The 14,018-nt window shown below is 43.6% G+C and overlaps 1 protein-coding gene across 1 annotated transcript in view; it reads right to left on the bottom strand.

Moving 5' to 3' along the window:
* Positions 1-7,039: 7,039 nt before the first annotated feature.
* The window catches only part of cbl (Cbl proto-oncogene, E3 ubiquitin protein ligase), a 91,962-nt gene continuing 84,983 nt past the window's right edge, over positions 7,040-14,018 (bottom strand). Inside the window, exons 15-16 of the mRNA XM_056283389.1 lie at positions 13,185-13,430; positions 7,040-10,493 (exon numbers count right to left, since the gene is read on the bottom strand). Coding sequence (XP_056139364.1) covers positions 10,192-10,493; positions 13,185-13,430 — 548 coding nt within the window. The 3' untranslated portion in view covers positions 7,040-10,191. The remainder of the gene's footprint in view (positions 10,494-13,184; positions 13,431-14,018) is intronic.

Genomic DNA, 14,018 nt, shown 5'->3' with positions numbered 1-14,018 from the left:
CTGACTGATGCCTCAGTCATGAAACTGAATGTGGTCATGTTTGTGAGATACCCAGACTACCATGCACTGCCATCGGGGATACTGCGGAAGTCTTCAGTCTCTGTGCCCAAACACCTGCATAGTTAATGCATATTACCCATTACCCATTCATGACTTCCTACACTTGGATGGGTCATTACTTTTTTTCTTCTTTTTTTGTGTGTAAGGCTTGGAGAGTAAATTTCACTTGAACATTGGGGGGACACATTTAGCGGGGGGGTCAGGGGGTCCTCCCCCTGGAAATTTTGAGCATTACACATTAAATTTCCTGCATTCTGGTGAATTTGTATGCACCAATTTGCTCTTTTTCTACACCAATTTATTGTGGAAATGTCTTATTTATGTAAAAGAAAAACAACTTTCAGATAGGCTAGCCTATAGTGACTATGTTTGTAGATGTACCTATTATGTTATCTCATGTGCCCGAAATTATCAGAAAGTTAATTTAAGCTAACATAAATGTCTAGGGGCTACTGTTAGCAAGCGCTAGCTAGCAGCTAGCTAGTTCGTGAGGGGGTCTGAACTGATAACCCCAAACACAAGTTATAAACTAGATAAGGCTATAATTCATCCGGAAATACGTAAGAAAATCTAACTCAGAAACCCCAAATGTAAGAAAGGGTGGTGTACTGGGCTAGTCAAGCAAGCTGGCTAGCTACGTTACTTACACTTGCTTACACGATCATTCATGCTCTGGTCTCCTGGCTGTCATGAGCAACTGCAAGACAGCAACGAGGTCGGCAATCCCAGTGGCAAGGTTAAAATGGTATGGTCCAAGCATAGGGTGTATGAAATCGTTGGAAACCAAGTATGAATGACATTTTAAGTAGTTCGACTGTCTGTGTTGTTATTTTACCTCTTTTGGCGAGAATGTTAATATTATCATTCATGATATATTTTTTGGGGGGGACAAATTCACCTCTTCTAAATATTGAGGGGGACATGTCCCCCCTGACCCCCCCATAAATTACGCCATAGCTTGGAGGTTTCAGTGAATGTCGGGACTCGGGACGACATTTTTTTTCCCAGTAGGGGGGAGCGTGAGGTCAATTCGATGTGTTTGTATACTCCCGCCACTAGGTGAGGCAATTGAGTCGGAGAAAAGGAATAAAAAAAGAAGAAGAAATTGTTCGTCATTAGACTTTGCATTCGTGGAAGAAGTTAAATTTTGGATATTCGTGAGTTCTTGGGAGCAGTCGAGGACGCATTCGGGCTGACGTTGAATGAGCGTATTGTGTTCTTGTAATTGTAAACGATTTAAAATAAAAACATTGCCAATTGCAACACACCCTCGCATCCGTCTTGAGCTTGGAGATCATGTTCTTCTCAAAGTCGTCGGAGACACTTGTTGTTGAGCAGCCTGCGGGCCAGGTTGTACACATTCTCCACATTATTTTGCTGAACATAGACCCTGTCCATGTACACGAGGATGTCTCTGATTATTACCACAGCAGTCTGATGGTCATTCCAAGCTTGGTTCAGTGTTTGAAGAAAGTTGTTTTTTAAAGAGTTTAGGACATCTTGCCATACTTTGTTGATGAGGTGTTCAGTGACAACCTCCCGCAGGCCTGTGTAGAGCTTCTCCCCATGCTTGTGGCGCACCATGGTGTTCTTATAAAGCTCTTCAAAGCCCAACCCACTGTTGTTCTTCCTCTGGATTTCCTGGCTGGCATTTTTAAGAAGGTTTTTCAGAAGATCCGCATCCGTCTGAGTTCCTGGCTGCAACATTAGACATGTACAGCGTGGGCCCCCGGCATTTAGAAACTGCCAGATGCAAACTGGCATATGTTGGGCAATTTGCATAGTTAGTATTAATTAGCTTAATAACCCAGCCACTGAGGATGCGCAAGCCAGTGCATTCTTAGTGCCAGTCCCTGTGTTACCAACGACTGCCAATGGTACTGTTGGCCAGCAGGGTGTCGGTGGAAACTATGCTATTTTTGGGCGAAGGAGAGGAGGAAGGCATGTCCAGAGGCAGCGGGAGAGAAGGAAGGGTAGGAGTGTGGAGGTGAGAGTCGGAACTTTGAATGTTGGCACCATGACTGGTAAAGGGAGAGAGCTGGTTGATATGATGGAAAGAAGAAAGGTAGGTATACTGTGTGTGCAAGAGACCAGGTGGAAGGGGAGTAAAGCCTGGAGCGTCAGAGATGGGTTCAAACTCTTCTAGCATGGTGCAAATGGGAAGAGAAATGGGGTAATTCTGAAGGACGAGTATGTCGAGAGTGTGCTGGAGGTGAAGAGAGTGTCAGACAGAGTGATGAGTATGAAGCTGGAAATTGAAGGTGTATTGATGAATGTTATCAGTGCATATGCCCCACAAGTTGGGTGTGAGGTGGAAGAGAAAGAAGAATTCTGGAGTGAGTTGGATGAAGTGGTGGAGAGTGTACCCAAGCAGGAGAGAGTGGTGATTGGAGCAGACTTCAATGGGCATGTTGGTGAAGGAAACAGAGGTGATGAGGTGATGGGTAGGTATGGTGTCAAGGAGAAAAAATGTGGAAGGACAGAAGGTGGTAGATTTAGTGAAAAGGATGGAAATGGCTGTGGTGAATACCTATTTCAAGAAGAAGGAGGAACATGCACACAGGTGGACTATATCTTATGCAGAAGGCGCGATCTGAAAGGGATTGGAGACTGCAAGGTGGTGACAGGGGAGAGTGTAGCTAGGCAGCATCAGATGGTGGTCTGTAGGATGACTTTGGAGACCAAGAAGAGGAAGAGAATGAAGGCAGAGCCAAGGATCAAAGGGTGGAAGTTGAAGAAGGAAGACTGTTGTGTGGAGTTCAGGCGGCAGTTAATACAGGCACTGGGTGGTAGTGAAGAGTTGCCAGATGGCTGGGCAACCACTGCAGAAATAGTGAGGAGACAGCTAGGAAAGTACTTGGTATGTCATCAGGACAGAGGAAGGAAGACAAGGAGACTTGGTGGTGGAATGAGTGTGGTGTGTCTGACATTCTTTTGTAAGAAGGCGGGTTGTTGTGAAGCATCTAGTGTGTTAGTGTAGTGTTCTGTGCCTGTCCCGTCTCACTCTCAACCTTCACCGCTGGCCAGCAGAAATGCGAACAGGAGAGCTGAGCACGTAAGTCTCTCCCTGCCAGTACATAGCCTCTCCAACAGCAAGCCCTATGTAGTGCCTCCTCGTGGCGACACATGGTAACTGGGTATACCTTGGACCCTGGGTGAACTACAAGGGACTCGGAGGAGGTCTGGCCCCTAGATGTGCAGGCCCACTGGTGTGTGGATATTCCCTTATGCCCACGAACCAGCCCCCAGCTATGGGTTAAATAGTGCCACTGCCTAGTGGATACCTCGGGAGAGGAATAGGTTACGGGAGTAAACCCCTACAGAAAATCAACGTCTACAGTGCTTTTGTTTTTTTGTTTTGCTTGCCCTTTTTTATCTGTTTAAGTCGGAGTGTACTGCTGGTGCCGTGTGTGGCTGCCACTTCTCCTTCTCGTAGCCCCCCCCCCCCATCCACCCCTGTATATCTGTTCTGTATTCTGTTGTCTTGTTTCACTACCATTTATTGTAATGTGACTTTGAGTGTTAGAAAAGCGCTATATAGTAAGTTTGATTTATTATTATTATTATTGATGAGGTTGGCAAAGAAGAAGTGGGATAGTCCGAGAGATGAGGAAAGTAGACTGGAGTACAAGGAGATACAGCGTAAAGCGAAGAGAGAGGTGGCGAAGGAAAAGGCATATCAGGAATAGTATCAGGAGTATGGTGAGTTGTATGAGAGGTTTGACACTAAGGAAGGAGAAAAAGACTTGTACCGACTGGCTAAACAGAGGGACCGAGCTGGGAAGGATGTGAAGCAGGTAAGGGCGACAAGGATAGAGATTGAAATGTGCTGACAAGGGAGGAGAGTGTGTTGAGAAGGTGGAAGGAGTACTTTGAAGGGCTGTTGAATGAAGAAAATGAGAGAAGGTTGGATGATGTGGGGATAGTGAATCAGGAAGTGCAGTGGATTAACAAGGAGGAAGTGAGGGCAGCTATGAAGAGGATGATGAGTGGAAAGGCAGTTGGTCCAGATGACATACCTGTGGAGGCATGGAGATGTTTAGGAGAGATGGCAGTAGAGTTTTTAACTAGATTGTTTAACACAATCTTGGGAAAGAGAGAGGATGTCTGAGGAGTGGAGAAGAAGTATACTGGTACCGATTTTCAAGAATAAGGGTGATGTGCAAAACTAGCAACTACAGAGGTATAAAGTTGATCAGCCACAGCATGAAGATATGGGAAAGAGTAATAGAAGCTAGGTTAAGAGGAGAGGTGATGATTAGCGAGCAGCAGTATGGTTTAATGCCACGAAAGAGCACCACAGATGTGATGTTTGCTTTGAGAAGTGTAGAGAAGGCCAGAAGGAGTTACATTGTGTCTTTGTAGATTTAGAAAAAGTATATGACAGGGTGCCGAGAGAGGAGGTGTGGTATTGTATGAGGAAGTCGGGAGTTGCAGAGAAGTATGTAGGAGTGGCGCAGGATATGTATGAGGGAAGTGTGACAGTGGTGAAGTGTGCAGTTGGATTACAGATGGATTCAAGGTGGAGGTGGGATTACACCAAGGATCGGCTCTGAGCCCTTTCTTAGTAATAATAATAATAAATTAAACTTATATAGCGCTTTTCTAATACTCAAAGTCGCTTATTAGCAATGGCGATGGACAGGTTGACTGACAAGATCAGGCAGGAGTCTCCGTGGACTATGATGTTTGCGGAGGACTTTGTGATCTGTAGCGAGAGTAGGGTGCAGGTTGGGGAGAGCCTGGAGAGGTGGAGGTATATGCCTGAATGAGAGGGAGTGGTGAGGTTGCAAGGAGTAGAGGTGACAAGAGTGCGGAAGAAAGGTGAAGAGTGCAAGCTGGGTGGAGTGGGTGGAGCAGAATGTCAGGAGTAATTTGCAACAGAAGGGTACCAGCAAGAGTTAAAGGGAAGGTTTACAAGATGGTCGTGAGACAAGCTATATTAAATGGTTTAGAGACATTGGCACTGATGAAAAGACAGGAGGTGGAGCTGGAGGTGGCAGAGTTGAAGATGCTCAGATTTTCACTGGGAGTGATGAAGAAGGACAGGATTAGGAATGAGTATATTAGAGGGACAGCTCACGTTGGCCAGTTTGGAGACAAAGCAAGAGAGACAAGATTGAGATGATTTGGACATGTGTGCAGGAAAGATCCTGGGTATAGAGCTGCCAGGGAAGAGGAAAAGAGGAAGGCCAAAGAGGACGTTTATGGATGTGGTGAGAGGATATGCAGGTGACCGGTGTGACAGAGGAAGATGCAGAGGGCAGGAAGAGATAGAAACGGATGATCCGCTGTGGCGACCCCTAACAGGAGCAGCCGAAAATAGTAGTAGTAGTAGTAGTATTGATTAGCATAATCTCTTATGTGGACAATATTTCAGCAACTGCTTGGCCGATTTGGACAATATTGGAGTGGTTTTGGGGTTTATTGAGGATGCTGAATCCATTTCTGACATTTTCAAACTTCAAAATGGCTGTATAAACTGGAAGTGGCTATATTTCAACTCCCGGTTGGCCGATTTTGTTGAAGTTTCATTCGATTTTGAGGTTAAATTTATATGCGTAATACATTGGACCTGCACTTCAAGACAGGTCAATGTATTCTGTCTTGCTCCTATTGACTTTTATTCCTCTTCTCTCCAGTACCATTGGTGTGTGAATGTTGAGACATAATATTTCTTCCGATTTCTTAAGTTCTTATCATGTATTTTAGCTGCACAACATTGTGTTATGACCCGCTGTGGTTACTGCTGTGGGCCCAATAATGGCCAGATGGACGAAACGCAGCTTTTTATGTCTGAATTATTGTCTCAATGCAAGTCAACTGATAAAATAGAAGCAGATAACCCAGATTACAGTGTGTATGTAGTGGATATTTGATTTCAATTTTTTATATAATCTGTCCTTCTAAACCATCTTGGGGTGGTTTAAATTGTTAAAATATCGTGTTTGCATTCTCAGCGATGACACTGATGTGTTTGTGCTGGAAGGTGGGTATCTTTTCACCTGCAGATGGGGAGATGGGATGGCACTGTTCTCAACATCAGTTCGACAGTAGAGAATCTGGGTGAGCAGTGTCGCTCCATCCTGTCTATGCGCACTCTCTCCGGATGTGACACCACCTTCTATCCCACCGGGAAAGGAAGGTGTCCACACTGAAGGCCATCAGTAGTGCCCGGTGACCTGCTTCACTTCATCAGAAAGGTGGGAGCTACTGATTTGCAGATCACACAAGCAGCGAGGGGTTTCTTCCTGGCTCTGTACAACCAGAGGAAGTTGGCATTTCTGGATGTCTGGGCCAACCATCCATGGCTTAGTATTCAATCATGTGCCATTGAAGGCCGTATAGGTCATCTTTCTAACCCAACACTTTACCAGCTGATTTCACTGACTAATACACACCTTCAACCAGACAGGAGAGGACGAGTCAGTGAGATCGGCTGGTGTCATGTTGGGTTGGAAAGAAAACCTGCATATATAGTACATGAGTCTCTATGGCACATGTCTGAATAGCACTGGACTAGATGGTTAAATGGAATGATTTTTTTTTTCATCAACAGAAAGTTTGGTGGTTGAGATGCCTCTTTTAGTGCTTTACTCAAGAGTGCGATTCGTTTATGACATTGCCAATCTGATTTATATGTCGGAATCAAAATTAAAGTTTTGTCGAACAAATTTTTAGATGTAGCTCTCACATACACACACTCACTTAGCCCTTACCCCAAACAGGATCTCACACATGCACACACACAATATTACTTTTTCAAGTATGTTTTCTCCCTCATTGTAACGTGTATAGCGTATTATGTATAAATGGTTCTCTTTTTTGTATCGTTTTTTATTTTGGAGATTCTATCGTGGGTTCGTCATTATTTAAAATTCTTTGCCATCGTATTCCCAACTTGTGTGAAAGTGAATTTAATACCCTTGTGCTAAATGTATGCTTTGAATATATCCAGACAAGACAGAAAAACCATGACTTTGCTTCTCATTTTATTAACAGCACGGTGCATACTTCCAAATTGATATGAGCATTAAAAACCATCAAAAAGTTAATGAAATTCATTTGACTGATGAAAAGCGGCATGGCAACATGGAACAATGGCTCCCTCTTCTGGAGATGACGGACTAGACCGAGCATCGTCTGAGGAGCAGTTCTGACCTCGATCTGTTTTTACTTTTCAGGGAATTGTGACTGAGATGGTTTAAATAAACCTGAGGCCTATTCATTATAGAGATCAGCGCTTGTGCTCTCATATGAGCGTTGATGCCACTGACAAGGCAGAGTGGACAGATCAACAGAAACAATACTGGGACATCTTCCCCATAGCGGTTAAAACGGGCACTGCACAATACCGACGTACCCTTCAGAAACGAGGCCTTATCATACAACGGAGAGGGACCTGCTAAAAATTCTCAACATATGGCACTGCTCACATTGTTATTCACAAACGTAAACAAAACCTTTGGAACAAAATAATTAAATTCTGACATGTACAGGAATGCAAAATGAAATAAAATATAGCCATTTCTTTTACGTCAGTAACTTTATACAATTTGCTTTTCTTTAGAGTGACAGTATCATAGCACTTAACAAAACTGGTATACTGTTTGAAAAAAAAGGTAAATAACACATGACAAAGACATACATGTCTCAGAACATCAAGAGAACATTGGTACAGTATTTATGATCCAAGGGACTGGGAGTGCTTCAGAACAATCCTCCCCATCCACTGTCTATTATAACAATGCATTGAAAAGGTTTTTCAATGAGTTTCTCAAGGCAACTAGGAACAGAGAGAACATGGCCAGACAGCACAAAGAGATACGTTCCAGTCAAAAGACAGCATTGTACAATAAAAGCTAGGGCCAACAAGCTATTGACTCGATTTACACCCATTAACATTCTTCATATGCTGGGAGAGGCAGTCAAAGTAAATCAAAAGCTCATTGCATTCATTCATTTATCCATTCATTCATCCATCCATCCATAGTACCTAGAAATCAAACTGCTGTCCCTTGTCCTGAACATGGGAAATAAGTAAAATGTGCAAGTTATTTTGTGATTAAAAAAAAAAGTATATATAAATATATAGATAGGCTACTTGTGTGACTTCATTGCGTGGATATTTTTGGCCACATGTCCCCTGCTTGGGCATGGTTCAATGGCAGCAAGTGTTACAACTGCTATCAATGCCGATGTTTTGTGTGGCAATTTTTTCATCTCATCTGACATAATACGGTCTAGCCAGGACAGCCGGGGTGAAAGCCACTAGTTTGGATGCAAATTATTCCTGAGTTACTTCTTACATTTGGCCCAAATACTGATTTAAAATGTAGATTGGGCAGTGGGCCAGCAAACCCATGAGCCTACTTTTATACTCCCTTTCAACAGGGCACACTCCAAGCAGATGCCTGAATGAATAATTACATGCCTAATCATCATATTCCATTCATTTAGTTTGCTTTCAAGTTGAGCAAGTGTATGCTGCTATGCTGAGTCTAACCTGTAGAGACATAACTGTAAAAAAAAAAAAGGTTTACAACACTGAAGAGAAGTCAGCTTGAGAGGCTGAGGGTTCACAAACTGCTCGGACTTTCAAGTATGCTACATTACTGTCTGGAGAAACACCAATGATACTGTCACTATAAAGAAAAGAAAAGATGGTTAAACACAATTATTCACAAATGTACATTTAAGGCTTAATTGTTTAGCACTAACAATAGTAGCAGCAGTGAAGCACTTCTGAATTAATCATAACAGTATTTATGATCATATTACAATAATATATTATCAAAGTAAATCAATGACATGTTTTTTTCTTTTCCTTGTTTGCTTCACAACATTGAACTGGGCTGTTATAAACTGAAACCCATAGCGGTCAATGAGTCAGAGGGGAAGTGAGACAGAGTGTTTCAGCAGACACAGATCACAGAATGCTAGCCTGTCTTTTGCTGCAGGGTTGTCAACATGGGGACACTCTCTTTGTTTAACACCAGACTCTATGTATAGCTACACTAGACTCTGCCACATGAGTTAGGAGTAGTAGTACGTTTACAAAGTAGGAGTATTCTACTATACTGCGATTCCACATTCATGTTGTACAAGAGAAGGGGTTTGTCTGAAAACGGGATTTTGAAGATCAGCTCTGGCAAGTGTGAGGTTCCTTGCAAGTGCACGCATACATGTGCACTTGTTCAAACACACAGACACACAGACACACACACACACACACACACATCACCAACCTGGGCTGCCCAACAGTCAACCAATATCATGCTACAACATGACAAATACATTTTTTTCCTTAGAAAATAAAAAGGTACCAAAGCAATCATTTATCAAAAGCCATAAGAGGCCGAGCCGGGACTGTAAAGTTCAGCTGTATGTCTGGTGAGCAACTGCTAAAAAAACTGATAAAGTGAGGAGGACCTCACCACCCCTCCTCTTCCACAATGGTACTTGTCTTCTCTCCTTTTTTTTGAGTGGAAAGCACCTATGGTGGTAAGGAATATCTTACTCAGATAGAGGGTTTGAAAGAGCCCCCCTTGACCTGCTCCTTGTCCATCCATGTCACTTGTACTGACAGCAAAACGGAGCTGAACTCCTTTTCACATACTGTATATGTACGTATATATTATACACATTTAATATATATTTACTCATATATTAAACTTTCATATTGACATACATTTTAGTTTTGCTTGTGAGGTGTTGGTTACATTTTCAGCAAGAGGCTTCAAAATGGAGCATATGAATTGGTCTTACAAGGTTCGGTACGAGCGTCTTCCATCATGTACTCTCCTTTCATCGTTCCACACCTGTTTACTCAGTCCTAGAGATATTTACTTGGAGAAAGGGCCTGCTGTAGCACAGTTTAAATGAGGCCAGACACTGTCGAAAGCGCGTGGAGTGCAGGGCACAAAGTCCCACAGTGGCTGTGAGCTCACGAAGGACAGCCAGTTAAAATCCACAGGGGCACAGAGCATCAGCCAGCACTAGAGGCAGTGCTGCAGGCAATGAGCTTTGGGCTGAGCAGGGTTGGGGCTGGGCTGTGCCAAACTGAACCTACCCGGGCAGGGCCAAGCTTGGGCAAGAGTGCGAACGTGAGAGAGACATAAGAAGAGTATGCTATGTAAGAATATGTGCGGTGGAGGGAATGGAGACGAACTCACGTAGGATGTTCTTGGCCATCTCAATATTGTTCTGTGCAATCATCAATGCTTTCTGGATGTCCTGGTAGGAGTAACCCTGGCTCATCAGGTGTTCAATCTCACTACTGATCTGGGGATTAGCTCCACCACCTCCCCCTGTTGCCCCAAGAACAGGTGGGACAGGGACAGGTGGAACAGGGCTCGGTCGGCGCTCTGAGTTAATTCGTCTGGGCAGGGGCTTCGGAGGTCTCTCTGGCGCTTCACTTGACTCTGAGAATTCTGGGAAAATGAGTAAGACAATGATGGTGTGTGGTTTCAACAAAACTCAGGTGACCAAGCAATTAACTGTTTAACCATTTAGTGTGAGATATATAACAAAAATCTGCGTTTGTCCTAAATGATTAGATGAAAAAGAAAACCTTAAGAGAATAAATTCTCTTTCAGAGTATGGTGACCTGGATTTGTGTTATGTTTACTATATACTTTTTTAGCTGGATGTAGCATAGGGGATGGGGGTTGTAATGACATAAAGGGGGGGGGGGGGGTCCATTTTTTTAATGTTTTTTTTTTTTAATTCTCCCCAGTTGTATCCAGCCAATTACCCCACTCTTCCGAGCCATCGTGGTTGCTGTTCCACCTCCTCTGCTGATCCGGGGAGGGCTGCAGACTACCACATGCCTCCTCCGATACATGTGGAGTCGCCAGCCGCTTCTTTTCACCTGACAATGAGGAGTCACGCCAGGGGGTTGTAGCGCATGGGAGGATCACGCTGTCCCCTGCCCCCTTCGAACAGGCACCCTGACTGACCAGAGGAGGCGCTAGAGCAGCGAGCAGGACACATACCCACATCCGGCTTCCCAATCGCAGACATGGCCAACTGTGTCTGTAGGGACGCCCGACCAAGGTGGAGGTAACACGGGGATTCGAACCGGCAATCCCTGTGTTGGTAGGCAACGGAATAGACCGCTATGCTACCTGGATGCCTTTTGTGTTGTTGTTGTGTTTTTGAGGTTTTTATATTATTCTGTGACTTCCCAGTAGTGTTCCCTATGTATTCAAATCTGAATATTCAAATTTTGGTCAAAGTGCACATGTTTTAGCATCAAAATGCAATTTTCTTCTAAAAACTTTTCCCAATGTGACCTGACGTCGGCGACTGCATGTGTGTGGGGAGGGTCGGGCATTAGTGTTAACCCCCATCACTGCTTTTTGCTTACAGATGAGTGGTCATTTCCATTTGAACAACCTCGAAAAGAACGCAGATGGCGTTGCCTTTCAACCAGTCTTTGCCCATATGTTTGTTAGGACGACTTATATGTTATTTGTTTACCTTTTTCTCTTTTAATGTATATTTCCATTGGGCATATAGGTGTCTTAAATCTGGGTATCATGTAGGTTATATGTACAAAAAGGCAGATGTGTCAGGGATATAATTTGTATGTATATGTATTCAAATACACTGAGCAAAAATTTAAACGCAACAGTTATTTTGCCCCCATTTTTCATGAGGTGAATGAAGTAAATGATCCAAGATTTTTTTCTACGCGCTCTATGAGCTTAATGCGCTGATTTTGCACAACCCCCCCCAAAAAACATTGATTTCATCTTATTTCATCGTATTTTATCTGTTGCCAACATAATCAGTAGAAGTACACTCTAAAACGTGCAGTTTTTGCTGCACAACATCATGTCGGAGATGCCACAAAAGTTGAGAGAATGTGCAACTGGCATGCTGTCTGTGGGAATGTGCACTATAGCTGTCCCCAGAATACTGGTTTTGACAGCATGGTCAACCAGCCTCACAACTGTAAACCACGTGACCACACCAGCCCATGGCCGCTACATCTGGCTTCTGCACCTGCAGGATCGTCTGAGACCAGCCACACAGACAGATCAAACAGTTGGTTTGCTCAACCGAGGAACTTCTGATCAAACTGTCAGAAACAGGGAGGTTCTTCTGCGTGCTCGATGACAGTCTACTTTAGAATGCTGCACGGCTCCTTAACCATCCTGAGTGGGCAAACATTCACCAGTGATGGCCCCTGGCATGCTGGAGAAGGGTCCTCTTCAGTGATGAATGCTGTTTTCAGCTGTATCAGGCAGATGGAAGGCAGTGTGTATGGTGCTGTGAGCCTAAGCGGTTTGCTTATGCCAATGTTGACAGATTGGCCTGTGGAGGTGGCGAGGTTTTGGTATTGTAGGCAGGCATATCTTAGGGACAAAGAACACTAGTGCAATTTGTCAACAGAAATTTGAATGCACAGAGATACCGGGATGAGATCCTGAGGGCCATTGTTGTGCCATTCATCTGCCACCATCAATTCAGGTTTCAGCATGATAATGCACGGCCACATATTGCAAGGATCTGTACTGAATATCTGGCAGCTGAAAATATCCCAGTTCTTCCATGGCCTGCATACTCACCAGACATGTCACTGGTGAGCATGCTTGGGATGTTCTGGACCAGTGCATAAGACACATCAACCAGTTCCCATCAATATCAAACATCTTCGCACAGCCATTGAAGAGGAGTGGGACAGCAATCCACAATAAGCAACCCGATAAACTACGTGAAGATGTTTTGTGCTGTATGAGGCAAATGCTGGTTACACCAGATACTGACTCGTAATTCTGTTCCATGACCCGACCTTTCATTTTGGGGGTATCTGTGACCAACCAAGGTATATTTGTAGCTGAAATGATGTGATATTGATGGTTAAGTGCCTAATAAATCATTTTCAGCTGATGTGTTTCCATTTATGCACTTTAGTTTCATAAAATCTTTGAAATATCCAAGTGTTGGTGTTAGAATTTTTGCTTAGTGTATATACACACACACACAAAAACGGGTTGATGCAATTAATGGAGAAAATCTCTATTGTAAGAAATTATAATTAAGTGTATTTTCTTTATTTACTATAATAGAATAATAAATAAAACCAAGGCTTAAACAATCACAAAGTAACTTACGTGCTGCTGCTCCAGCATCTGCGTCTAAAGAGAGGCGGCCGAAGGCAGCTAAAGAGGATGAGCACGAAGAAGAGGATGAGGAAGAGGACGATGAGCCCCCTATCTCTGATGGTGGCCGTCGTGTAGGGGCCACAGGAAGCCAGGATTTAGGAAAGTCGTATCCATTCTCTTCCTCCTCTCCCCCCTCACCTGCGGGGTCCCGGGGACCATTGGTCAAGGCCAGAGGAGGGGGTAGCTCGGAATAATCTGGATAAGAAGAGGCACAAAGACCTTAGCAAGGTAAACAACAATGATGCAGGGAGAGGGTTCTTCCTATTTTCTCTAAAGTTTTGTTTTTAGGGAGTTGTTCGTTATCTAAAGTGAGGCTCTAAGGACAGGATATTGTGTTGCTATAAAGCCCACTACGGCAATTTTTGTTTGTAATTCGTGATAATTGGCTATACAAATAAATTGACTAGAATCAGATGTGGTTCATTGGAAATGTGCCATATGAGGTTTCATGACAAAATTATACACTTTGGAGATGTATAGAGTACCTCAAACGCCACTTTCAAAGGCAAGCTCGTCCTTAAAAGGACTCCTTCAACTTTTAAGCAAACATTCTCTGTTAGAGCATCTTTTTTTCTTTTTTTTACTTGTTGGTTTCACAACTTGAATGGAACCTATAGCGGTCAATGAGTCAGAGGGGAAGTGGGAGGGTGTTTCAGCAGACACATCACAGAATGCTAGCCTGTCTTTGACTGCAGGGTTGTCAACATAGGGACACTGCAGTTTAGTGTCAGACTCTATAGCTACACTAGGCTCTCTCACAGGATTTAGGAGTAGTAGTACGTT

Source organism: Lampris incognitus, chromosome 7, assembly GCF_029633865.1.
Source record: "Lampris incognitus isolate fLamInc1 chromosome 7, fLamInc1.hap2, whole genome shotgun sequence".
In the NCBI taxonomy this organism is placed as follows: Eukaryota; Metazoa; Chordata; class Actinopteri; order Lampriformes; family Lampridae; genus Lampris; species Lampris incognitus.
Note: the sequence above shows the minus strand (reverse complement) of the source record. Positions and strands in the feature narration are given on the sequence as shown.